This window comes from Phodopus roborovskii, unplaced genomic scaffold (assembly GCF_943737965.1).
Source record: "Phodopus roborovskii unplaced genomic scaffold, PHOROB, whole genome shotgun sequence".
NCBI lineage: Eukaryota > Metazoa > Chordata > Mammalia > Rodentia > Cricetidae > Phodopus > Phodopus roborovskii.
The window spans coordinates 33,042,816-33,069,867 of NW_026125052.1; the positions used below are offsets into that span (position 1 = coordinate 33,042,816).

The 27,052-nt window shown below is 51.2% G+C and overlaps 1 protein-coding gene across 1 annotated transcript in view; it reads left to right on the forward strand.

The window, feature by feature from the left end:
- The window catches only part of Rnf213 (ring finger protein 213), an 89,430-nt gene that overhangs the window by 13,749 nt on the left and 48,629 nt on the right, over positions 1 to 27,052 (forward strand). The window contains exons 9-29 of the mRNA XM_051181693.1: positions 1,850 to 2,133; positions 2,469 to 2,728; positions 3,732 to 3,929; positions 4,077 to 4,299; positions 5,035 to 5,090; positions 6,379 to 6,532; positions 7,616 to 7,780; positions 9,112 to 9,201; positions 9,972 to 10,094; positions 11,600 to 11,771; positions 13,400 to 13,573; positions 13,909 to 14,058; positions 15,237 to 15,808; positions 16,470 to 16,635; positions 17,701 to 17,918; positions 18,112 to 18,252; positions 18,359 to 18,526; positions 19,227 to 20,382; positions 20,975 to 21,168; positions 21,378 to 21,533; positions 23,396 to 26,995. Of these exons, the coding sequence (XP_051037650.1) occupies positions 1,850 to 2,133; positions 2,469 to 2,728; positions 3,732 to 3,929; positions 4,077 to 4,299; positions 5,035 to 5,090; positions 6,379 to 6,532; positions 7,616 to 7,780; positions 9,112 to 9,201; positions 9,972 to 10,094; positions 11,600 to 11,771; positions 13,400 to 13,573; positions 13,909 to 14,058; positions 15,237 to 15,808; positions 16,470 to 16,635; positions 17,701 to 17,918; positions 18,112 to 18,252; positions 18,359 to 18,526; positions 19,227 to 20,382; positions 20,975 to 21,168; positions 21,378 to 21,533; positions 23,396 to 26,995 (8,420 nt within the window). The remainder of the gene's footprint in view (positions 1 to 1,849; positions 2,134 to 2,468; positions 2,729 to 3,731; positions 3,930 to 4,076; positions 4,300 to 5,034; positions 5,091 to 6,378; positions 6,533 to 7,615; positions 7,781 to 9,111; positions 9,202 to 9,971; positions 10,095 to 11,599; positions 11,772 to 13,399; positions 13,574 to 13,908; positions 14,059 to 15,236; positions 15,809 to 16,469; positions 16,636 to 17,700; positions 17,919 to 18,111; positions 18,253 to 18,358; positions 18,527 to 19,226; positions 20,383 to 20,974; positions 21,169 to 21,377; positions 21,534 to 23,395; positions 26,996 to 27,052) is intronic.

The window sequence follows — 27,052 nt, forward strand, 5'->3', positions numbered from 1 at the left end:
AGGATGGAACCAAGGGTCTCAGCATTGACGTAACTTTAAAAGTATTTTATTACATCTGTTTGTATGTATGGTGTGTGTGTGTGTGTGTGTGTGTGTGTGTGTGTGTGTGTGTGTGCGCGCGCGCGCGTGCGTACGCACATGCCATGGCATGCTTGCAGGACAGAGGACACCTTATCAGGTGTGGCAGCAGAGACCTTTATCAACTCTGCTATCTCTTGTATTTTATGTACATTGATATTTTGCTGGCACATGGGTTTGTGTGAGGGTGCTGGATCCCCCGGAACTGGAACTACAGACAGCTGTGAGCCGCCGTGTGGGTGCTGGGAATTGAGCCCAGGTCCTTTGGAAGAGCAGCCAGTGCTCTTAACCACTGAGCCATCTCTCCAGCCCAATCTCATCACTTTTTTGAAGACAGATTTAACTGTGTTACCTAAAGAGGTCTTTAATTTTTAATTTAAGCTGGGCAGTGGTGGCACACACGTTTAATTCCAGTGCTGGGAAGGCAGAGGCAGGCGGATCTCAGTGACTTCGAGGCCAGCCTGGTCTACAAAGCAAGTTCCAGGACAGCCAGGACTCTTGTTACACAGAGAAACCCTGTCTTGAAAATAAACCCTACCCCCTCAAAAAATGTTTAAGACAGACTTTTTGTTTTATGTGTATGTGTGAGGACTTATATATCATTTGGCGGGGGGGATTGTTCACCAGAGCTAAATCAGACAGTGTAGGCAAAGAGAACACAGTATTCCTCAGATACAGCTGCCTAAGGACTGATAATCACAGCCCAGGGGCCCCAGGACCCTCAACGTTGGCTCTTTCAAGGCGCTGGCACAGGCCTTGGCCGGCTTTGCTAAGTCTGGACAGGGACACAGACGTGAACTCCTCTTTGTCAAAGGAAGTCTTGGGCCTGGGCCCATGCATGTGCCTAGAGGCCGGAAGAGGGCATTAGATGCCCTAGAACTGCATTTACAGGCTGTTGTGAGCCACCATATGGGTGCTGGGAGCTGAACCACAGCCTCACAGCCCGCTGCTAGAGCAGCCAGCAGGTGTCCTTAACTACTAAGTCATCACTACAGCCTTTTTTAAAAAGACTGGGTTTCACTTAGCTGAGGCTAAGGTAACCCTGCATTTCTGATCCTCCTGCCTCTGCTACACCTGTCAGTTACTGGGATTGCAGTATGCTCTTCCCTTCTGTGTTTATGTGTTGCCGAGGGCCTAACCTAGGGCTTTAGACATGCTAACGGCATTCTGACAGTGTTCTGCATCCCAGCCCAGGGCTTTAGACATGCTCACGGGACTCTTCCAGCCCAGGCTGCTGATTTACTGACGTTGGGCTGTACAGGCACACTCTGTGCTAGCGTAAGGAGTAGTTTTCCCCCAGCCGCTGGTCTTGTCCCGCCGCCGCGCCAGCCCCAATTAACACACTGAGACTCTGTATTTGATATAATGCTGTTGGCCAGGTACTAGTTTCTTATCGGCTAGCTCTGTCTTAAGTATTAACCCATTTCTGTTAATCTAAGTATTTCCACGTGGTCTCATCTTACCAGGGAGTGGGGCCGGCAACTGTTCTCCCCAGTCTCTCCATGCTGACTCCTCCCTACTACTTCCCCAAATCCTCCTTGTCTCCTAGTCCCACCTATCTTGCTTTCCTATTGGCCAACAGTGCTTTATTCATTAACCAGTATGAGAAACATATTTACAGAATGACGTCGCCCATCACCAGAGTGGGCAGATTACCTGGGTTTTCCTTCCTGTCTGCCTCAGGCTGCTCCTCATACATTTCTGCCTTCTAGGGGAGGTCAGGCCTCGGGTGTTTGGAGCTTACCCATATGAGTTTCTTTTGTCCCCTCAGACTGGCATCAGTATGATGACATAATCTGCATGAAGACTCCTGGGCCGTTCCAGAAAGTTCTAAATGCTATTACTGATGGTACGAGGAAGGATCTGGTGAAAGGGAAGAAGAACGCTGCTGTGGTCATGCTGGACCGCATCTTCAGCATCCTCCAGCCCTGGAGTGCCATCAACCTGCACAGTTTCATGACCCAGTTCCAGCAGTTTTATTCTGTGGTCCGAGTGCCTAAGATCCATGAAGGCCAGACAAGGATATGGTCCAGTTTGCAATACAGTGAGAAAGAGGTACCCATCCCCCACGGTCACCAGCAGCTCGGGAGTGGACAGGCAGTGTCCCTTGACCAACTAGAGGCTAGGTGACCCTTGGAGTGAGTGGTAGAGATGCGGTGCAGGAGGACCTCTCGCCATCCTCCTGAAGGGGCTCCCCTGTGCTCCACCCTCAGGGATGGCCGTGAGCTCTCCCAGGAGGGGTGGGATCCTCATCATTCCCTACACTGTGGTGTGGCTGTCCCTGGGGCACCACCTCCTGTACCCCCACCCTGCAGGGCTGAAGCATGGGTTCCTGGGTCACCTCTGAGTGTCCCCTACAGAGCTCACACACCTTTCCCTCCTGGGGTCAGGTGAGGATGAACCTGTGGGAGCATGTGAGAAACAAGATGCAACTCTGCCTGCACGGGAAGAATGGGGACTCTCTGCCCTCTGACTGCCCCGTGAGGAGTAGACTCAAGCTGGGCCTGACCGTCCTTTTCATGATGGAAGCAACTGACTTTGCTGTCTCTAAAGACGACCTGGTCTCACTGTGCTCCCTCCTCATGCCGAGTGCCAGCTCGCCAGAAGCCCTTCACGGTGACCTGGGCCCCATCCTCAACAAACCTCAGAAGTATTTCCTGTTTACTTTTCTCTGTTTCCTGCTTTACTTATGTGTGCAGGTGTGTTCACATGCATGCGTGTCTGCCCCGAGTGCATTCCTGGTTGCCCATGGAGGCCTGAAAGGGTAGGACCTCCTGCAGCTGGGGTCACAGGGTTGTGAGCCAACACGTGGGTACTGGAAACTGAACCCAGGCCTTCTTCCGGACCATCTCTCCAGTACCCTTATCATTACCATTTTATTTGTGTGTGTGTGTGTGTGTGTGTGTGTGTGTGTGTGTGTGATAGTTTCACTATGTAACCTAAGCAGCCCGTGTAACCCAAGCAGCCCAGACTTGTGAGATTTATGCCCTCAGCTTGCTGAGTGCAGGGTTTGTGGTGTGAGCCTTGGAGCTGTGGGTAGTGGTCCATGTCAGTAGGCCCAGGCAGGCTTCATGAATCTGAAGCCCAAACGGGACATGTTGTAGTGAAGGAATACACACAGAATAAGAAAAGCTTTGAGTGCTCCCACACATATGCTTGGTATCTGGAATCCCCAGGGACATGTTTCCTCCACCTCTGCCTGGGCCACTTAAACTAGAAAGTGTCTTATCGCTGCTGGGTCACAGCAAGTTTGGAGGTGACCTCTTTGAGCCTAGTGGCCCTTCCTTGGGCTTTTCACAGCGTGGTTTGTGGCTGGTGAGATTCAGACTCCTGAGCAGCTTTATTGGTTACCAGCCCTTTGGCTTCACGTTTTAGACACCCAAGCGATTGATGCACATTTTGTAAAAGGTATTCTTCACGGTGTAGTATAGACAGAGATGAATGACCCTAGCGGGAATCTGCTGGGGGATGTGTGAGGTTGGGGTAGGGTGGGCCGGGATACCCTGTCTTTCGTATGATCCATCTGCTGGTGTGGACCGTGTCCAGCCGTGCACAGCCATGCACAGCCGTGCACATTGTTCCCGATGCTCTACAGAGAGTGATCGTAGATCACTGGGCCATTTCCCCTCACTGACACCTCCATTCCCTTCTAGATGGCGTGCGTACTTGATAAACCTGTACGACAGGTGCATACTTGATGGCATCGAACACTGGCTGGGCACTTTACCTGTCCTGCATTACTGCATGCAGCTGTCCCTGCCCAGGAAGGACTCGAAGAGCATGTCCGAGGACACCTGGGCAGGTCTCGAAGGACTCTCTTTTGTGCAATTTCGGGACAAAGCACCCACTAAGTGAGTTGAAAAGCTACACTTAGGATGCCCAGTTCTACCACTGATCTCAGCATGGGTTGAGGCTTTGCAATCCTTACAATCAGACTGTGCAACCCCTCCTGGCTGTCTTCCTCCACGTCAGTTCTGACAGCTTCCGTCTGTTCTCAGGTGCAATGTCCTCAAGTTCATGCAGCCTAGGATGACCCTGCTGCAGTTGGATGAGACCCTCTTCCGCTCCTGGTTCAGTGTGGTTCCTCTGAAAAACCTGACTTCCTACTTGGAAAACTCCACGGAATACTTGAGTCAAGTGCCTGCTCGAGTCCTGGATTGTTTTCAAGGGATTTCATACCGGCTCCGGGGCCTGGGGAAGATCTCCTTCCAAAACACTGAGGTGTGTTGTGGGCAGCTGACTGGCAAGTGTTGCCTGAGGAAGACCAGGTTAGCTGTGATAGCATTGGGAATGCCCAGTGGTAGAGTGCTCCCCTCATGAGTGAAGGCCTGAGGCCCACTCTCAGCGCTGCAAGCAATGAGGGGGTTTGGGAAGGAGGGAAAGATGTATCTAAAACGTTTGACGGAAATGGTGGCATTTCCTGCAGGCAAAGGTTGATTTGCCCGAGTTTACTCTATTTCAGCAAACAGAACTTGGGAAATCAATAGCTTTTTAAATTCTCTTTTAATTATTCTAAGTAGCTGTGTGGGTGTCAGCTTGTTTTACCGTGGCTGCTGTGCACCCTTTTGTAGAAACAGAGATCTGTGTGTGTTGGACTAGGAAGATGTTCTTTTGGTAAAGTGCTTGCCGTACAAGGCACTGTGGCCTGCACTTAACTTGTCGGGGTGGCAGTGGAGATGGGCGGGCCCTTGCTTACTACACGGCCTAACTTAATTGTTGATCTCCAAGCCAATGAGGGACACTGTCTCAAAGGGAGGTGGACAGCTTCTGACACACACGTGCACACGTGGGCTCGCTCAGAAAACAGAAAGTGGTAATTTTGTGTTGTGAATTTACTGATATGAAGCTGTTCTTCCAAAGAGTAGCTGTGTTGAAGCGAGGAAAGACCAAGTCAGTGTCCGTGTGTGCACAGGCACCGACCACATGGTCACACTGGTCTTCTCTTCACTCTCTTAGGACATCGAGGGCATCTTTAAGATGCTGGTTCACCTTGTGGACATGTATCAGGACATGTAAGTAGGAAGGCTGAGGGCAGCCTTGGCTTCCACACCCCACTGGGAGGCATGGCAGCTGCTCCTGCTGGCCTCAGCTTCCCACAGTTCCGTCTGTCACTGGGGAGACTGTAAACTAACGCCATGCCTCCCAAGCTATTAAGTGCCTTGTCCAGCTTCAGCTTCTGAGGTTTTATCCCTGCTCCTCTCTTTCAAGACAGGGTTTCTCTGTGTAGCCCTGGCTGTCCTGGAACTCGCTCTGTAGACCAGGCTGGCCTCGAACTCACAGAGATCTGCCTGACTCTGCTGGGATTAAAGGCGTGCGCCAGCCTCCCTCACCCCCCCCCCCGCTGTGCAACCTTTCACTGTAACTGTTACACCTGAGCCCTGAGTTTCATTAGCAAATCAAGTCAGATTAGACAAATCACAAGTATATGCTGTCCCCACTGCTGTGACAGGACCCTGACAGAAGCTGCTGGAGAAGGGTGTGTTGTGACTCACTGCCGGGGCGCAGTCTATACTGTAGGGGGCAGCACAGTCCAGAGTATCAGGGAGCACAGTCCAGACTGGGGGGAGCACAGTCCAGAGTGTCAGGGAGCACAGTCCAGACTGTCTGGGAGCACAGTCCAGACTGGTGGGGGAGCACAGTCCGGAGTGTCAGGGAGCACAGTCCAGACTGGTGGGGGAGCACAGTCCAGACTGGTGGGGGAGCATAGTCCAGACTGTCGGGGGAAGCACAGTCCAGACTGGGGGGAGCATAGTCCAGACCGGGGGGAGCACAGTCCAGACTGTCAGGGAGCACAGTCCAGACTGGTGGGGGAGCACAGTCCAGACTGTCAGGGAGCACAGTCCAGACTGTCAGGGAGCACAGTCCAGACTGGGGGAGCACAGTCCAGACTGGCAGTAGGAATGCAAGCAGAGCTTGCATTGCATCTGAAGTCAGATGTGGAGAGAGATGGCACTGGTGGTCAGGTCCTTTTCTGCCTTTTCCTTAGCCTGGAGCTGGTGTGAGCTGGGGTCACGTGAGCAGTGTGGTCTTCCCACAGTGCTACAAGTGTTCTTGACGTCACTGCTCAGCTTTTTCTCCAGGCCCCCTTCCCCCCTTTTCCCTTTCGTAGTACTGAGGATCGAACCCAGAGCCTCAGGAATGCTACGCAGTCAAATCTCCTCATTCCCTGCGCAGACCCCACCCCACACCCACCCACCCCACACCCAGGACCTGCTCTTTTTAACCTTTTTTTTTTTTTGTCTTTCCCCCATCACATTTCCCCACCATTGCAATGATTTCTCTGCCACTCTTTGTGGACAGGATGCTCAGGGAGACCCTGTTACAGACCTGCTTAACTGAGTGTCTGACCCTCCATGAAACTGTCTGCAAACTGACATCTGACAGAAAACTCTACGAGATCCCTGCCCTGTCCGCAGAGCTTGTCTGTAAAGTGGTTAAGCCCAACCCTCCAGGGGTAAGTGAGATTTGCACATCTGTGTACAATACAGCCCCTGAGCCGCATCGGAGGGTACGGACTTCCCGCAGCTTCCGTTTGAAAGCGAAGGAGACTAGCTCTGTTCTGGAGTGGGGACAGTCCCGGGGCTTGGTTTGGAGGGAGAGGCTGCTGGTGGGTAGCGCTTCTGATGTCCACTGGCCAGGGCCCCACTATGGTAGGATGCTCCTTTCCCACTGTTCACAGAAGCTACTGGGGGCCACCCTCCTCCTCACACATGCTCACTCCTGGTTTTCCCCATGGGAAATTTTTCTTTACACGTGAAAAAGCGGCAGATCCATTCCTGTGAGACTGTCCAGCCAGTGCGTCCGCGCCAGCTCCCAGCTCTCTGGGCTGCTCGCCCTCTGCTCACTGGAGGGAAACCCACTCTGGTTTCTGCCACTTCAAATCTTCATCCTGTTTGTCTCCTTCCTTACGCATCCTTGTGCAGGAGTACAGTTCTCTCCCTGATTGGTGTCACTCACTCATCTGGGTGCCTGAGTCTCAGCTAGAAAGAGCTGTACCACATCTGTGTTTGGACTGACTTTCTTCACAAGTCAGAACTCTGACTCTATTAATAGGAAGTAATTCACACACACACACACACACACACACACACACACACTATTATATAGTTAAGAGATGGCTTCTCTGTGCGTCCCTGGCTGTCCTGACACCCTGTAGACCAGGCTGACCTTGAACTCACAGGAATCCACCTGCCTCTGCCTCCCAGGTACCAGGATAAAGGCGTGTGCCACCACTGCCCAGCTTAAATGTATATTTTAATGTTATTCCTCTTGTTTTTTCTTTTCAAAAGTAGATACATGCACACACATAAATATGTGTGTGTATGTGTGTGTGAGAGAGAGAGACAGACTGACTGACTGACTGACATGTAGAGACAGAGACACAGAGACCACACCATGGGCATGGGTCTGGAAATCAGGACACCTTGTGAGAGTCAGTTCCATCCTCCTACTCTGTGGGTCCTGGTGCTCAGACTCAGGTCAGGAGGGTTGATGTGAGCACGCACAGATTCTGTAACCCTTTCTCATGTGTCCACAGGGTACCGCAGAGGGGCCAGCTGCCACAGATGACAAGGACTTGGTTACAAACATCATTCAGGAGGTTCTGAGTACCACAAGACGATGGCTGCGCAGACTTTTTAAAAACAACATGTTCCTTGCCAGCCCATCCACTGTCTGCTTTACCTATTCTGAGGAGATGGCGGTAAGACTTCCTGCGAGCTGAGAAGCTGCCAAAGACACACACACGGGTCTAGGAGCTGTGATCATGGCCCGAAGCCTAGCCACAGTGTTCCTTCTGTACAGAAGGGTCTTTGTCAACCCATGCCCGGATGGGAAGTGCTGTCCACAAGGCTAAAGTTACTCTATTTTAAAAATGAAGGCTCTTTAGTTTAATCAGTGAGTGCATAAGTAGAATGAGCTAACCTGCACTTGAAATATATTTTTATAGAAGATGAAGTAGAGTCCGGGTGGTGGTGATGGTGGCGCACGCCTTTAATTCTGGCACTCTGGAGGCAGAGCCAGGTGGATCTCTGTGAGTTCGAGACCAGCCTGGTCTACAGAGTGAGTGTCCAGACAGGATCCAAGTCTACACAAGGAAACCCTGTCTCAAAAAACAAAAAAAGATGAAGTAAAAAGATTTTGTATTTGTTTGTTTGTTTATTTATTTATTTATTTATTTATTTTGGGGGTGGATGGGTGGGCACTTTCTTTTCTTGAGACAGGCCTCTTTAATATAATCCTAACTTCCCTGTAGACCAGGCTGGCCTCGAACTCACAGAGATTCTCCCGTCTCTGCTTCCCGGGTGCTGGGATTAAAGGCGTGCGCCACTACGCCCAATGAAGAGATAGCCTCTTAAATGATCCGCCTGCCAACCAAGCAAGAGATAGCCTTTCAAAGCTGTCAGCGTTATAAATGAAAAGAGGACATGACCACTAAGTGAAATGTGTGATTGCTGACTGTGGAGCCGGATGGCACAGCACAGGGCTCATAAGGTCATCTATCCCCTCCATGCTGGTTCCCACTGAGACGAGCGCACTCCAGGGGATCCGAGGCCACCCAGGTGTGTTGAGGAACACTGTGATGTCTCTACCTCATCCCAATGGCAGAGAGAGACAGAACCCTGTGTTCAAAACTACAAACCGGGGGCCTTGGTGTAAGAAAGAACGTTCCTCGCGTTCATTCTCATGTCTGCTTGAAACTTTTCAGGGTAAATGTTAGGTGGGGGGAGGCCCTTTTCCAAACAGCACAATTTGCCAGTGACACAAAGAACTGAAAGCCCCACTGTTCTTGGCGCCCGGTGCCCTCAGCCCCTCACAATGCCATAGCAGCCTGTCCCTTCCTTTTTGCTCAAGACAGGGTCATCCTATGGTGTCCAGGCCAGCCTTGAACTCCTGCACTTCAACAGCCCTCCTGACTCAGTTTCCCCAGTACCTAGGACCACAGACCTGTGACACCACACCTGCTTGTCCACTTTATTTTTCCACCCCATGGCATTACGTCATCCCCGTGGTTGTCGCCTTTTGGTTTTGCAGATGTGGCGACGGCTGGTGGAGATTGACTTCCCGGGAAAGTATGGCTGGAAGAGATCACTGCTGGGAGACATGGAGGGGAGGCTCAAACAGGTACCTGAGGTCGGGCACTCTTCCCGGGAGATGAAGAACACAGGGTACCGGGCACCATACATACCCGATAGTCACGTGTAGCGCACTGGAGTGCACGGCTGATAATGGTGGGCCATGAGTGTGGACATGTGTTTCTGACTTGGCCACTGTCTTTGGACTTCAGAAGAATGTCCAAGTTCCTGTGTGATGTCCCTTACAAGAACAGATGGGGGCCCTAGCCAGTTAATAAAAGCAGCCACAAAAGGCGCGGGGTTTGGAGGACACAAAACCACACACACACAAATGTTCTTTAGTGTGGACGAAGGCAGGTGGCGTGGGAAATCAGCTTTACATGATATGAATGTTTTATCCAGAACTGTCAAGCAGATCTTAGGAGGAAATGGCTTCTTTTTCAAAATTCACCGTCTTGTTTTCACAAGCCCCAACGCGACAGGTTTTTTTTTTTTTTTTTTTTTTTTTTTTCCTTTTGTAGAGTGTGACAAAAGGCTTTAAATTTTTGAATATTTGGGACAGGGTCTCCAGTTTCAAGCTCCCAGCAATCCTCTCAAGTACCGAGGCTATTGGCACGCGCCACCCTGCCTAGCTACCGAAACTATTTTCACTTGTTGTTTGGAAAGTGGGATCCTTGTGGATATGCTTTAGCGTGTGTGCAGAGAAACTCAAATCATGGGGCCGTGAAGATCTGGTGTTTCCCTGGTGAGGTGGCCTGCAGCCGTCACCCCCCCTCCCGAGGCTCACACAGCCCTCACACCCCCCTCCCTCGTCTGCAGGAGCAGCCTCGTTCACAGATCAATGTCTTCTGCAGCAGTCTGTGGGATGATGGCGGACCCCATGACAGCGTGGCCAGGACCTTTGAGAAGTGTGTCATTGAAGCCGTGAGCTCTGCTTGCCAGGTCACTAGCTTTTCCAGTGTGGGTTCACAGGGGTTTTCCGATATGGTTTGCCAAAGGCTGTTGAGGCCTGCTTGCTTGTTCTGAGCTCCTACAGGGGTGCCCAGAGAGGGCCATGTGCTGAGAGGTCCCATGTTCTCATCCACCTCAAGAGGTGGTGTGGCTTTGTGTTTCCTGGGCTGTTAAATGCCAATCAAAACCATAGCTGCTGGGCCAGGTGTGGTGACACATGCAGCTGGGTCTCTGAGTTCAAGACCAGCCTGGTTTAGGTAGCAAGTGCAGGGCCATCCAGAGCTACATGCTGGGAACCTCATAGCTGTTCACACAGTCCAGGCCTTACCTCAGCCATCTTACAGGCTAAGCCTCACTCAGCCCTGAAGCTGGTTTGCGGAGGTTTTCTGTTCATCCTTGCATGTACAGTCTGAGAAAAGCGTTTTTGCGAGGCACGCTCACCGACCTGCCCCCTCTAGCTCTGTAGTTTTAGCTCCGCTGAGGCCTTTCTTCCATTTGACGTCCTTCTGAGGTAAAGGTCCTGGGTGTGGAAAAGAGATTGTGCCGTCCACGCTGACTTGCCTGAGCACTGTGTCAAACCTGTGCTGGTCACATGTGTGATAAGAGAGCTCAAAGAAATGTTAAGCTTTCTACTCTTCCTTGTATTAACTTACTATAGTGTAGCATTAGTGGGTGTGTCCATGCCAGGGCACACATGCATGGATATGAGCGGATGTCTTTTGGGGGACTCGATCTCTCCTCCTACCTCATGGGTCCCAAGGACTGGACTCTAGTGTTGGGTTTGGAAGCAGGCACTGTGTCTGAAATAGCAAAATTTCTAGTCTACATTTCTTTTTTAGAGTGGTGCTGAACACCGAACCAGGGCTGTATACGTGCTTGGCAAGCATTTAGCCATTAGTTCGTAACCCACGGAGCATTTTTATTTATTTATTTATTGATTGATTGGAGGCTCTGTGAACTACTTTGGATATATTTCAAATATTATTAAAAGGATAACTTTAAAGTGAAAAAGTATATTATAAGACAGTTGCGGTTTAAATCCCCCTCACAAAGCCACATGCTGAAATGAGCAAACCCCGAAGACTACAGGATGCCGCAATGGAAGCTGTGGGACTTTCTGCCCTACTGTGTGCTTTCACCGCCAGAGCCGTCTCTATGCACGTATCCACCTCTATGCACGTACCCACCACCGCGAACAAAAGCATCTACGGCAGAACCAGAGCTGCAAAGGCAGCAGCTTTACACCCTCTTTCGTAACTCATGTTCGTCACCTGCATTCCATCCTTCAAGGATGCGATTTGAAAACATTTAAGATAAGGCTTCGGGTAGCCCAGGCTGGCCTTGTATTTTCTGTGTTAGCTGAGGCTGGCCTACAACTACCCTTCCCAAAAGCGAGGATTGCTATTTTGGGCCGACACATGGGTTTTCACATTTCTCTTATTTTAAACGAAGAAGGCATTGGTTTGTTTCCTTCTTCTTCACTCATTTTCTCATAGTCTCAGACCAGCGTTCTCGAGGGGCTCTCCTATCAGGATTTGCAGAAATTTGGTACTCTCCTGTCAGCTGTGATAACCAAGTCCTGGCCAGTGCACCAGGGGAAGGGTGTGGACGAGATCTTCAAATACCTACTCACGTGGCCAGATATGAAGCAACTCTTCAGACTGTGTGGTATGTGAAGGAGGCTGTGGGGAGCATGCTGAGGGGGCAGGACAGGACAGAAAGCAGGACACTGAGCTGGCATGGTCTGGGTGGAGGGACCTAGACAGGCATGGGCATCCTACAGATGAAGATCAGTGTCACCATCCTCTGAGCGCTGCTGCATGCTAGCAGGACCAGTCTAAGGTCTCCAGGTGAGGGATATGAAGTGCAGAGTGTAGACGGCTGGCTGGCTTTCTGTCTGCAGAACTAAAGCTGGGCTGGGGAGATGGCCCAGCAGGTGAAGGGCCTGCTGAGGTGGGGAGGTGGCTGAGTAGGGTAGAGGATAGAGACAGGATACCTGTAGCTTCCAGCTACAAGCCAAGCTTCAGGTTCAGAGAGAGACCCTATGCATGGACTTCCTACGCATGCATGTATGCACACGTCACACACAGGCACACGCGCACACGCACATGCACACGCATGCACGCACATGCACGTACACGCAACGCACGCGCACGCACACACACACAAACACCCCTAGACAAACGCAGGTGGCCTTCAGAGCAGTTGCTTTGAGAGCAGTCCTGATTAACTAACGGAGCAGGAAGTCCCACCTGACTCTCCCAGCATACGCAGACCCAAGTGTTACATCTTCCCCTGAAATCTCTCTCATGTGCCTTGTGTGAGCTGCTGTATTTAGATCTTGTACCAGGAATGTGTTGGGTTTGGAACCAGAAGCCCATGCGAGGCTGTAACAATCATTTCCACCAGGTCAGGTGGGCAGCCCAGACAGGAGCCCCTAATGGCGTGTGAGCCGTGAGGCAAAAACACGCCCGCTTATGTGGGTGACATACACATTTGCTATTAGCTGGAAAGTATCACAGGTGTGTGTTTTCGACTGATGGATTTCCTAGAAAAATTCATAAGAAAACAGCTCCCAAACAGCTCCCAGCACCTGGGGAGTCCTTCTTTCTTATTCCCTTCCCTATAGTTTGTTTTCTAGTTGATCCCTACAAGTGTGGGCCTAGCAATTCGCTTTTGGGGACCCTCCCTGTCTTCATACTGACCAACAGCTGTGATCTGTTTTCATCACGGGATGTTCATTTCCATGGTGCTGAGCGACCCCGGTTTCTTCATCTGTTCACCTGCTGAAGGGCACCTCAGCTGTTTTCATGTTTTGTTGTTGTTTGACCGAGTCTTACCATGTAGCCTTGGCTGGTCTAGAGCTTTCTCTGTGGACCCGGGTGACCTCAAACTAACAGATCTGCTTGCCTCTGCCTCTAGAGTACTGGGATCAGAGTGGTGGTTTAGTGGTTTAGCCACCACTGCCTGGCTAAACATTCTCTCTTAATACACATCTGACGATAGCAGGAGAGAGGTTCTGCTGGGGGTGAAAAGTAAACGTATTTAAAGTTTCTGCATATGAACTGATTGTCAGTTTCACGAATGTTACATTACAGTGGGGCATGATGGCCAGGATATGCGCAACGTGAAGCCATGGACTAGGCAAATGCTGTCACACTGAAAACATTGCTGCTGTCAGGGGTGTGATGGGAGTCGTCGAGGTCAGGCAGGAGGCCCAGGCTCTGAACTATGTGCTCTCTCTCTCTCTCTCTGTCTGTCTGTCTCTCTCTGTCTGTCTCTCTCTCTCGGATCAGGAACCAATGAGGAAATCTTAGACAACATCACGGAGGAAGGCAGGCAGCTGATGGCCACGGCTGAGTCTGTGTTCCAGAAGGTTGCAGAGGAACTCAAGAGTGGCACCATCATGGTTGGGCAGCTGGAGCTGATCCTCGAGCACAGGAGTCAGTTTGTTGACATCTGGAACTTAAGTGAGTGTGCAGTTGAGTCACCTTGACGTTTGGTGGGCCAGATGTGCTCCCAGGCTTCGTAACTGTCCGAAGTTCTTGTAAGCGAGTTGAGAAGCTGTGGCTTACTATTCTGAGGGACAGCATGAGCGAGCAAGCAGTGGCCTGAAGGTGGTGAGCACTTGCTTGCTCCGTTCCATTCTGCCAGTACATGGCTCCGCCGTCTTTATAGACTGGCTGAGCAGGAGTCTTCCTGGTCCCTCCTTGCCCTGACCATGGTGCATGTGCAGAGCAAGGCAGCAGAAAGCGGTCACATGAAAGACAATCTAGATCGTATGAGCTGTTAAATTGCTTTTCAGATAGAATACGGCTGCCGCTCCAGGAGAAGGCCTGTGATTTGAAGGACCTGCTGGCCAGGAGAAAGCACGATCTGTTCCTCCTCAAGCAAGAGAAGAGATACGTGGAGAGCCTCCTCAAGCAATTTGGGAGCGTGAAACGCCTTGTGCAAGGTGGGCACCCAGGAGAGGCATTGAATAACTGAGGGCACTCGCTCAGTGGAGGGCAGGGGAAGGGTGGCGCTGCTGGGGGAGTTTAAAACATTTTTTTAAATTTTGCATGTGTGGGGGGCATGTCAAGGTCCAGGTTAGATACTGGGAGGCAATCTCGAGACATTGTTCACCCTATTCTTTTTTTTTAGTTGTTGTTTTTGGTTTTGTTTTGTTTTGTTTTTGTTTTTTTTGTTTGTTTGTTTTGTTTTGTTTTGTTTTTTTGAGACAGGATCTCTCTGTGTAGCTTTGGAGTCTATCCTGGAACTCACTCTATAGACCAGACTGGCCTTGAACTCACAGAAATCCTCCTGCCTCTGCCTCTCCAGTGCTGGGATTAAAGGTGTGTGACACCACCACCCTCTTTTTTATTTTTTTAAATCTTACTCAGTGAGACAGGATCTCTCAATCAAACCTAGAGCTCGCTGATGTGTCCAGTCTTGTTAGCCAGTTTATGGTGGGGATTCCTCCATCCCTGCCTTCCCAGGCTAGAATTATAGACAGGCTGCCATACCCGCCTGACATTATATGGGCTCCAGGGATCAGAATTTTTAAAATCCAAGTTCACTTGTGTTTGCCAGAGGAATCCGGTGTCACCTCTATACTCATTACCACGCCCACCAGCATCTCTCTGTAACTTGTATGGCTAGAACTGTTGACTCCCACAATGAGAGGTGATTCTCCCGAGGTGGGGTACCTCATCCTCAGCATCACTGGATGGGTGAGGGTGCCCTGGGCTGTCCCTTCACCCTGCTGGTGTCGTCAGTGCTTCTGACTAAGTACATCCCCCCATATACCCCTGCCCTCTTGTCCTGATGCTGTATTTGGCAGACACACTTTAGCTGCTTTCCTGAGGAGGAGCTCATGGTCTGAGGGAATGCATGTCTGCTCTAGCTCTGTGCATTAAGAAACAAAAGGGATGCGAGGCGGCAGTGGCAGCCCTTGAGACGCAGAGAGAGTTGAATCTCTGTGAGTTTGAGGCCAGCATGGTCTACAGAGCGAGTTCTAGGACAGCCAGAACTACACAGAGAAACGCTGTCTCAAACAAACAAACAAACAAACTGGGGAAAAAATCAAGAAGTGTGTGTCCATGATAAAATACAAGAAAATTAAAATAAAATGCTGCTATCTTATTTCTATAGTGGAGTTTGGAGATATTGAAGCAATACACTCTCAAGACCTCAGCACTAAGAAACTAAATGAAGCCTTGATAAAGCTACCCAACTCCTCAGGCTACAAGACACATTACTGCCTGAGCACTGAGATCCTAGACATTGCAAGCAAGCTAGACTCCCTGAAAGACTGTCACATCTTCCAAGTCTTCTGGCAAGAGGCGGCAGAGTCGCTGAGTGCTGAGGAGGGCAGAGAGTTGGAGCTGTTGCTCCCAGAGGCCTGCAACTTGCTGTATTCCCCCTGCTATGAGAAATTCCACAGGCTCTACGAGGATCTGAAGTCAGGAGAGATCACTTTTGCCGAAGTTGATTACGTCTTCAGGGACTTTGTAGATAAATATGATGAACTGACGGCTGATCTGAAGTCCATGTGCACTATAGATCCCCAGGACCAGCAAGGCTGGATCTCAGAGCGTGTTGGGCAGATCAAAGAATACCATAGCTTGCACCAGGCCGTCAGCTCTGCCCAGGTCATCTTTCAGGTCCGAAGCACTTTGGGTGTGACCGGTGACTTCAGTGTTCTTGGCACGCTGTTAAACTTCGTAAGTTGTTTGCTGGCTTTCCTGAGTGTGTTCTTGAGAGGGCTAAGGGGCTTCTGGCTTGGGGTGGGGTGAGTGTAGGAGATGGTGAAGCAGGTGGACAGCAAAGCTTTCTTCTGGTAGCTCCTGAGCCAGCGAGTTTCCATTCAACCTTCCATCAGGGGATCAGCAGCTCAAGAAGAGGCCACATTCTTTCTTCCTCATTATTTTTGAGAGTATAATTACTATGTTTGTTTTTTTACTACTTTTGAGATTATAATTGAGATGGGAGGGCTTTTGTTTCCATTTTGAGACAAGGTTTCTCTGTGTCCCGGCTGTTGCAGGCTGGCCTTGAACTCACATAGATCCACTTGCCTCTTCCTTTCAAGTGCTGTAATAAGAGGTATGCACCACCATAGTCACCTTTGGGACTGCTGCTGGACCAGTAAAATAGAAAAATATATGTACAAAGAGAGATCTGGTAGTGCTATGTAAGACCATGTAGGCTTTGATGTGCAGTGGGAGGTGTGGGGTGAGCAAGAGGCGGAGGGACAAGGGGTCCTGCTGTCCTAGATTAAACAAACTTTGCTTTATCTTATGTTTGGAGGTGTGGTGGGGGGATTGGCTGCCTGAAGACTAGGCTTGGCTAACCAGTACCAATACAAGCTAAAACCTCATCTTCCAGGCGGATTCCTTTGAGAACTTTTGTCATCAAAATCTGAAGCAGATCAGCCAAGAGTTCATCCAGGCCAAGAAGCTGCTGCAAGACATCACTGAGCCCCGCCACCGCTGCCTGGAGGAACTCTCTCGGCAGAAGGAGCTTGTGAACTGGTTGCACGAGGCCCTGAAAGGTATGTTCAGCTCCTTGGATGTCCCTGGGTCTTGGGAAGCGCCAGAGTGGTACTTGAGGAAAGAGGTCCCCTCTGTCGCATGCTGTGCAAAGGCCAGGAAAGTTGCTCCTTGCCTTCTTAGGCATCCAGGCGATGTCTGTCTCTGTCACTGGGCTTTGTTACAAACTTTCCTTTGTTGTGCCCTGAATACTATGGCTGCTTGCTGTGAATAGCTGAAGATCATTTTGTAAAAACCCAGCCTCCTTTAGCCTTTTAAGTTTTTTTTTAATTTGTTACTTTGTAATGGCGTTGTATGTATGTACTGTATGTGTGACACATGTGCCTGGTGCATGTGTTAGGTCTAAAGAGGGTGTCAGATTCCCTGGAACTGAAATTGCAGTTGGGTGAAAGCCACCACGTGGAATGGACATGAAATGGAATCTGGATCCCTTGGAAGGCCAACAATTGCTCTTAACCACTACTAAGCCCGATCTTTTTTTTTTTTTAATTACATAATTTTATTTTAATTTTCTGTGTATGGGGGGGAATGCATACTCATATCCCAGATACCAAGATGGTCAGAAGAAGGTGTCAGTTCCCCCGGAGCTAGAGTTTCAGATGGCTGTGAACCTCCATGTGGGTGCTGGGAATTGAACCTGGGTCCTCTGCAAGAGTAGCCAGTGCTCTTAACCATTGAGCCATCTCTCCAGCTGCCCCTCCCCAGAGAGGCTTCCTATAACCCCTCTCGAAGGTTTTCCGTGCCTATCTGTTGAGTGGTCAGAAGTCTGTGGACAGTCATGTCCATTTTTCTCGTCAACATAGTCTCAAAGAGATAAGCCTACATCTCCGTTTAGGTGGTTACGTGGCTTGCACCGCAAGCCTGGTATAATGCTCGAGGGGGAGGGGACTGTTGTCTGATAGAGGTTAGCTGTCAGCCAATAGATTCACTGTGTGTTTCACGTTCTTAGCAAAAGCGGGGAGTGGGTCAAACCCTGACACAGGCGTGGTGTCTAGTCCAGCTTCATTTAGGATCACTGCCCCAAACTCAGCACGGTCATGTGCTAAACACCCCTTTCTCCTCTCAAGACATCAATGAGCTCAAGGTGTTTGTGGACCTGGCCTCCATCTCTGCGGGGGAGAATGACATCGATGTGGACCGGGTGGCCTGTTTCCATGATGCTGTGCAGGGTTATGCTTCCCTGCTGTACAAGATGGCCTCGGGCACAGACTTCTACGGGTTCATGGGTCATCTGCAGGAACTCTGGAGGGCCCTGGACAATGACCAGCACCTGCCCAGCAAGCTGGTGAGTCTGCTCAGGGTCTGAGGCACATATGCTGAGTGACAGGGCCCCGAGGGACAAGACAGAACCCAAAGACACAATACGGGTGCCGGGGGCAGGGTGTGGGACAGCTGTACCCCAGTAAGAGCAGAGGTGAGGGGTGACGATGGGAAAATGGCTACTCACTCCAGCCTGCTTCCTGCTTTGTTCCCAATAGCATGATTCTGCCAGAAACTTGGAATGGCTGAAGACGGTGAAGGAAAGCCATGGGTCTGTGGAGCTCTCATCTCTGTCTCTGGCCACAGTGATCAACAACAAGGGCATCTATGTTATCAAGGCACCCAAGGGCGGTCAGAAGGTGAGCCTCCCAGAATCCTGGTGCAGTCTCGAATGGCCCTGCAGTCTTGCTATAAAGTCATGGGACTGCACCAGAAACTAACTTTCAAATGTGCGCCACCTCCCAGATTTCCCCAGATACCGTTCTACACCTTCTCCTCCCTGAGGACCACGATGCTCAGGAGACACAGCGTACCTACTCCACAGAAGAGCTGAAGGAGCTTCTAAATAAGCTTATGCTAATGTCTGGCAAGAAAGACCACAACAGCAACTTAGAAGTGGAAAAGTTTTCAGAGGTGAGCTTATGAGTTTGTGCTGTTACCCCATGGAGGCCACCCTGGCCTCCAGCCGGCCTGGACACTTTCCTTACTGAGCCATGGGAAGGGGCTTCAGTTGGCTTTTGGTCAACACGGAGCTCTGCTCTGATAACCAGAGACTGATGCTGATGGGTCTGTGGGATGCATGGCATTACAAACCAAACCCCCAGAGAAATATCTGAACTAGGACAGACCCGAGAACAACAAACAGGTCCTCTCCAAGAGCCTCAGGAGGGAATGTCACCAGCTGTGAGGGAGAGATGACCACTGCACAGTCCTAGAAACAATCACTTTGCTGCCTCTATGAACCGTCAAGTATCTATCACGCTCCCGTGGAGGCTGGGGGATCTTGATTTTTAGGCCAGCCTGGGGACATGAGACACTGCTTTTACACACACACACACACACACCCATGCACACATGCACGCACACCACGCCCACATAGCGTGCACACACAACACACACGCACACACAATCATTACACTGACACCCTTTTTCTTACCTTGGACAAGGTGGTACACACCTTCAATCCCAGCGCTCGGGAGGCAGAGGCAGACAGACACATCACACCAGTCTAGTTCCACGGGGAACTTAAGTGGACAGGTGTGTGTAGGTTCCTGTGTCTTCCCTGCAGCCCTGGCTGTGCTTGGTTTCATGGCTATCTTTCCCCCCCCCCCAGGTCTTCAGCAGCATACAGAGGCTTGTGCATGCCTTCATAAGCCTGCACTGTGCAGGCAACATGCTCTTCAGGACGTGGACCGCTGAAGTCTACTGTTGCCCCAGATCCGGTGTCTCCATCCGCATGGACTTCGGCTTGAAGCCCATCAATACTTTGGCAGAGAGTGGTGATGTCATCGAGGTCCTGGGCGCCCTCTGCAGGCAGATGGAGGAATTCCTAGACCTATGGAAGAAAGCCGTCACCCAGAAGAGAACCAAACACTTTTACCTCAACTTCTACACAGCTGAACAGCTGGTCTACCTGAGCAGTGAGCTCAGGAAATCCAGACCCAGTGAAGCTGCTCTCATGATGTTGTCCTTCATCAAAGGCGAATGCACTGCCTATGACATCTTAGAAGCCACCAGGTCCTGTGACAGCAAAGCTGCCAGAGACCGCCAGAGGGAGGTTGTGAAGCACCTGCCTCTGCAGCTACATTCTGAGTCCAGCTTAATTGGCAAGCTCCGGGTTATTATGGAGCAGTCCTTAGGGTGCATGAGTGCCTTCTTGCCAGACTGCCTGGACCTGGACGCCCTGGGCACATGCCTGGCTCAGCTGGCCACACTGGGAGACCATCCCGTAGAGCGGCCACTCCCCAAAGGCCTGCAGGTTGGCCAGCCCAACCTGGTATTGTGTGGCCACTCGGAGGTGCTGGCGGCTGCGCTGGCCGTCTACATGCAGGACCCCAGACAGCCCCTGCCCAAATTTGATGAGGTGTTGCTCTGCACCCCGGGGACCACGGTGGAGGAGGTGGAACTTCTCCTGCGACGCTGCCTCACACTGGGGTCCCAGGAACACAAGATCTACAGCTTGCTTTTTGCAGACCAGCTGAGCTATGAAGTGGGCTGCCGGGCAGAGGAGCTCCTCCAGGACCTGTGCATACAGCACCACCGAGAGGACTATCAGTTGGTGATAGTCTGTGACGCTGCCCGGGAGCACAGCTACCTCCCCTCCACCTTCAGCCAGCACAAAGTCCCCCTGGTTCCCCAGGCCCCACTGCCAGACATCCAGGCCTACCTGGAAAGCCATTTTCAGGTCCCGAAGGACAGCCTGTCAGCAGCAGCTGTATTCAGAGACGGCATGTGTGTTGGGATCGTGACCTCTGAAAGAGCTGGTGTCGGTAACGAAAGAGCCTGTGGGTGGAGAGGTCCCCTCTACCAGAAACTGCTCCCTCCTCCAGCAGCAGCAGGGGACACTCAGATGAAGCCCCTCTCCAGGGGTCTGGCTCTGCCTTAGCTGTAAACCTTTCTCACCTAATTTTGAAAACTGAGCCATTCCCGAGAGCCCTGTTCCCTCCCCTCAGCAGCCTTTCTGTAGTTTTACTTCCTCGGTAAACTCCGGGTCTCTTGCATCCGTGCTGGTTCTGGTCCAGAAGAAACTCTGAGCATCCTTTGGTTGCTGTCTGTTTCCTTCATCCCGTCCACTCGCTGTCCCTGAACCACACTGCAGTGCTGGGAGAGAGTTTGTTCCTCCATGCTCTTGTCCTTGGCTGAATTAGGAAAAGGCAAAATTGGCCAGTGGGTGGTAGACGGGGAACTGTGAGACAGGGAGCCAGTGAGCAGGTGTGGCCCATCGCATCCTGAGCCAGTGAGCAGGGGTAGCCCATCGCATCCATACTGAGTTAAACAGAGAGTAACTCCCACGACATCTCTGTGTTCTCTTGCTTTCAGCCTGTAGGTTTGGGGTCTAATTTCTGTGTGTTCACATTGCAGGAAAGTCGCTCTACGTGAACAGATTGCACAAGACCCTGAAAATGAAGCTACAGGGTGAAAAGGTGCCTTTGAAAATCATTCGGCTGACAGACCCTCACGTGGATGAGAGCCGAGTCCTGCGTTCCCTCCTGCCATTCCTGAAGGGGAGCTATCAGAAAACACCTGTGATATTCCACATCGATGTGAGCACATCTGTAAGTGTCCCAGCACCGCGCCCCCCCTCCCCCCGTCCCCAGGGACTGTGACACCGGAGGAAGACACAGCTGCCATATCCTGGCTGCCTCCTGCCTCCACACACACCCCGTCACACATCACCCTGTCGTGGGGCAAACAAGCCAGGCCTTAGCGTGAGAGCAATGGCTACCGGCCCTACACACTCACAAGCCTGTGTCTCCTTCTGTAGGTACAGACTGGGATTCCTGTCTTTCTTTTCAAACTCCTCATTCTGCAGTACCTAATGGATATAAATGGGAAGATGTGGCTTCGGAACCCGTGCCATTTATACATTGTTGAAATCTCCCAAGAGCCCTCAGTACAGCCGAAGAGGCCTTCTAAACTGGTGCGTATTGAGAAAAACAAAATTAAAGGTTGGACTGTGCTGAACGAAGCACGCACACCTTACCCTGGCTTGCTTTCTTGCCAACGTGATACACGGTTGACTTATCTGAGGGGGGGGGGCACAAATGCCTGTAGGCAAGTTTGTAGGGCACAGGGCGCTTTGTTAATTATGGTTGTGGCTGGGCCCAGCCCATGGGGGGAGGGGCAGTCCCACCTGTAGGCCCCTGGTTCTGGATGGCACAAGGAAGCAGGCTGAGCAAACCAGTCAGCAGTGACCCAGGCCTCTGCCTTAGTTCCTGCCTCCATTTTCTTGTCTTGAGACCCTGCCCTGACTTTCCTCAGTAATGGAGTGTGAGAGCTGGAAGATCAAACAGGCCCTCTCCTCCCCAAAAAGTGGCCATGGCGTTTTATCTCGGCAATATGAACTCTCGCTAGGCCAAAAAGGTACCAGGTTCACGAGCTACTGCTGTGACAGACCTGACCACGTCTTTTGGAGAGAATTACGGTGATATTCGAACTCTGCGCCACTGAGTGTCCCGAGCTCAGTGGAATGTTTTCTGGGAGCTTGTAAGATTAGCAGACGGTAAAGGCCTGGCTTGTGACATGCAGAGGGAAGTATCAGGGCTGTTTGGGTGTGGTTGTGGTCAGCTGGGACTGAAGAATGAACTGTGATTAACAAGAGACCAGAACCACTAGTGTGACCCTTCACTTTCATGCTTGGACCATTCAGTGGGGTGAAGGAATTTCCTCTGACTGAGACCAGCATCACTGAGGTGAATGGGAAGTGTTCCCTCAGGATCAGCACACACACACACACACACACACACACACGCACACGCGCTATGGCCCAGAGTGTGACAAGGCAGCATCTCAGGCTCGCAGCCCAACTGGATTGTGCTGGGAGCCGCCGTCTCTCAGTCATACAGGGTAAACTTGAAGTAAAATCAACACCACAGGGGTTTACTAAGGAACTTTCCCTAGGACACATCAAGTTACACAAAGTAGAATTTACCTAAAGAATCACTGCCTCCGGTATGACTGAAAGACAGTGTACTAACTATGCTTGTCAGCAACTGCAGGAAAGAAAACCGTCCACCCTAGCTAAAGTGCAGGCTTGCTGAGAACGTCCAGTCACTGAGACTGACCTCCAGCGAGGCTCTGCTCCCATGACAAATAAAGATAACCCTGATTTACAGCCAGCCATTGGTCCAGCCCCCTATCAAAACACTCCAGCGGGCAGCACAGGCTCACAACCTGCCACCAAATCCCCTGTGCTCTTACCAGGAAAAGCCTAATTCTGCCAGGTGAGCAAGATGACCCTGGGTTATAACAAATAATTCTGGTAATATTCCATCTGCCCAAGTGATCAGCCTCCCATCTCCGTTCAAATTGTGTAAGTACAACCTGGGACTGGGACCTGAAAGATGTAAGGACCACAGCAATATATGGCGTGGATAAGCCTAATGTGTATCCGAGCAAGTAAAATCTTCTATTGGAGGCCGGCTCCTCTTTGAGCATTGCCCAGAGCCAGACACACATTTATATTAAGGTGCTTTCCCCTTAACTGGGAAGACATACTGATTCTGTAACTCCAGTACAGGGAAGATGAGTTCCTCTTGGACCTGAGTACTTAAAGAGGTTTGGCGCTCACACCCTACACACAGCTGCATGCGCACAGTGAAGAACCCAGTTGTTAGGGAGTGCTCTTTTGTTAAGGATGTGTCTCTACTTCATTTCTCTAAAACCTCAGCAGGCAGAGTCTCCAGCCTGTTGAAGGCAAGTGAAATGCCATGTAGACCTGGAGAGTTAAAACACAAAGGCAGTTTTTAAGAAGCTCAGTGACAATGTGTTTCCTCTCTGCAGAATGCACGTGCGCCCCTATTCAAGTTTCTTGATATCTTCCCCAAAGTTATCTGCCGTCCTCCCAAGGAAGTGATAGATATGGAGCTGGCTCCCGTGGGGAGGAGCCACAGAGAACCCGGAATGGACCTAGTGGAGTTCCGCAGTGAGGCTTTCCAAAGACCATACCAGTATTTAAGACGGTTCCACCAAAGCCAGAACCTGGACACATTTCAGTACGAAAACGGCTCTGTGGAAGGGTCCCCTGAGGAGTGCCTGCAGCACTTCCTGATCTACTGTGGCGTGGTGAACCCTTCCTGGGCAGAGCTTCGGAACTTTGCTTGGTTTCTGAACTGTCAGCTCAAGGACTGCGAGGCTTCCGTCTTCTGCAACTCAGCTTTTACTGGAGACACACTCAGGGGCTTCAAGAACTTTGTGGTAACCTTCATGATCTTAATGGCGAGAGATTTTGCTACTCCGTCTCTTCACACTTCCGACCAAAGCCCAGGTAAGCACCTGGTCACCATGGATGGAGTTGCTGAAGAAGACCTAGCTCCCTTCTCTCTTCGGAAGAGGTGGGAGTCAGAGCCTCATCCATATGTTTTCTTTAATGGCGACCGCATGACCATGACATTCATAGGCTTTCACTTGCAGCCTAACAACAAAGGCTATGTCGATGCCATCAATCCCTCGAATGGGAATGTCATCAAGAAGGATATCATGACAAAAGAATTGTTTGATGGGCTGCTGCTTCAGAGAGTACCCTTCAATATCAACTTTGATAACTTGCCCAGAGGTGAGAAACTTGAAAGACTCTGTCTGGCACTAGGGATTGAGTGGCCCATTGACCCTGATGAAACGTACGAACTTACAACAGACAATATGCTTAAAATCCTGGCCATTGAGATGAGGTTCCGGTGCGGGATCCCAGTGATCATCATGGGAGAGACGGGCTGTGGGAAAACCAGGCTCATCAAATTCCTTAGTGACCTCAAGCGTGGTAGTGTTGAAGCAGAGACTATGAAGCTGGTGAAGGTCCATGGAGGAACAACTCCATCCATGATCTACTCCAAAGTCAAGGATGCTGAGGAGACAGCCTTCTTCAATACGGGCCAACATAAGTTGGATACCATCCTGTTCTTCGATGAAGCCAACACGACAGAAGCTGTAAGCTGCATCAAAGAAGTCCTGTGTGACGGAACAGTGGATGGCGAGTTCCTAAATGAGGGCTCCGGCCTGCATATCATTGCTGCTTGCAACCCTTACCGGAAGCACTCCCAGGAAATGATCCTCCGCTTGGAGTCAGCAGGTTTGGGATACAGGGTGAGTGCAGAGGAGACTGCAGACAGGCTGGGCTCCATCCCACTGCGGCAGCTGGTATACCGCGTCCATGCTCTGCCCCCGAGCCTCATTCCTTTGGTGTGGGACTTTGGACAGCTGAATGATGCCGCTGAAAATCTCTACATCCAGCAGATCGTCCAGAGACTGGTGGACTCCATCGATTTAGATGATAGTGAGGCTCGTGTGATTGTGGATGTTCTGTCCACCTCCCAGAGGTTCATGAGGAAGAGGGAGAATGAATGTGGCTTTGTCAGCCTCCGGGACGTGGAGCGCTGTGTGAAAGTTTTCAGATGGTTTCATGACCACAGTGAGATGCTCTTAAACCATCTGGATGATTATCTCTACGAATCCAGTGACAGAAACCACATTTTCGAGAGAGATCCTGTTCTCTGGTCCCTGATAATGGCCACCGGGGTGTGTTACCATGCCTCTTTGGAAAAAGAGAAAGCATCCTACCGCACAGCCATTGAGAGGTGCTTTCCAAACCCATTCAATGACAGCAAGGCCATTCTTGATGAGATCACTCATGTACAAGATCTTTTTCTGAGGGGGGCACCCATCAGGACAAACATAGCCAGGAACTTGGCTTTGAAGGAGAATGTCTTCATGATGGTAATCTGCATTGAGCTTAAGATCCCCCTTTTCCTGGTGGGGAAGCCCGGCAGCTCCAAATCCCTTGCCAAGATCATTGTAGCAGATGCCATGCAAGGGCAGTCTGCCTTCTCTGACCTCTTCCGCTGCCTGAAACAGGTCCACCTGGTGTCCTTCCAGTGCAGCCCCCATTCCACACCACAAGGGATCATCGGCACCTTCAGACAGTGTGCTCGATTCCAGCAGGGCAAGGACCTGCAGCAGTACGTCTCTGTGGTGGTGCTGGATGAGGTCGGGCTGGCAGAAGACTCACCCAAAATGCCCCTAAAGACTCTGCACCCCCTGCTGGAAGATGGGTGCATTGAAGATGACCCCGCCCCATACAAAAAAGTTGGCTTTGTTGGCATCTCCAACTGGGCTCTGGATCCCGCCAAGATGAACCGAGGCATTTTTGTGTCACGTGGAAGTCCCAACGAGAAAGAGCTCATAGAGAGCGCTGAGGGGATCTGTTCTTCCGACAGGCTGGTTCAGGACAGAATCCGAGGGTATTTTGCACCGTTTGCCAAGGCCTATGAAACAGTGTGTAAGATCCAGGACAAGGAATTCTTCGGGCTTCGTGACTATTACAGCCTCATCAAGATGGTCTTTGCCAAAGCCAAAGCTTCAAACCGGGGCCTTTCACCACAAGACATCGCCCACGCTGTCCTTCGGAACTTCAGCGGCAAAGACAGCGTCCAGGCGCTGGACATCTTTACAGCCAGTCTTCCTGAGGCCAGGTACAAGGAAGAGGTCAGCACCGTGGAGCTGATCACTCAGAACATTTACAGTGGTCTGCAGGCACCCGGCGCGGATGAGTCCCGGTATTTGCTGGTGCTCACCAGCAACTATGTGGCCCTGCAGATCCTGCAGCGGATGTGCTTCGGTGAGGGCCGGCAGCCTGAGGTCATTTTCGGCTCCAGCTTTCCCAAGGACCAGGAATACACCCAGGTCTGCAGGAACATCAATCGGGTGAAGATCTGCATGGAGACGGGGAAGATGGCGGTGCTGCTGAACCTCCAGAACCTGTACGAGAGCCTGTATGACGCTCTCAACCAGTACTACGTCTACCTGGGGGGCCAGAAGTACGTGGACCTCGGACTAGGCACCCATCGGGTCAAATGTCGGGTGCACGCGGACTTCCGCCTCATCGTCATCGAAGAGAAGGATGTGGTGTACAAACAGTTCCCCGTGCCCCTCATCAACCGGCTGGAGAAACATTACCTGGACATCAACACGGTGCTGGAGGAATGGCAGAAGAGCATCGTGCGCGAGCTGCAGCAGTGGGCCCGTGAGTTTGCAGACGTGAAAGCCGATCAGTTCATTGCCAGGCACAAGTACAGTCCCGCAGATGTCTTCATTGGCTACCACTCCGACGCCTGCGCCTCTGTGGTGCTGCAGGCTGTGGAGAGGCAGGGCCCCAGGGACCTGACGGAAGAGTTATACCGCAAGGTATCGGAAGAGGCCAAGTTCATCCTGCTGGAGTGTGCAACCCCAGACGCTGTGGTCCGGCTGAGTGGTTCCTCCCTGGGCTCCTTCACTGCGGGACAACTGGCACAGGAGTATTACTACAACCAGCAGCACAACTCCCTCGCAGACTTCCTCCAGGTCCACCTGCGCATGGCCCGCCTGGAGTGCCAGGCTGTCTTCACAGAGGTAACCGGCCTCCCAGCCTTACCCTCTGCTCTGTCATCCGAGAGTCAGGAACTCAAG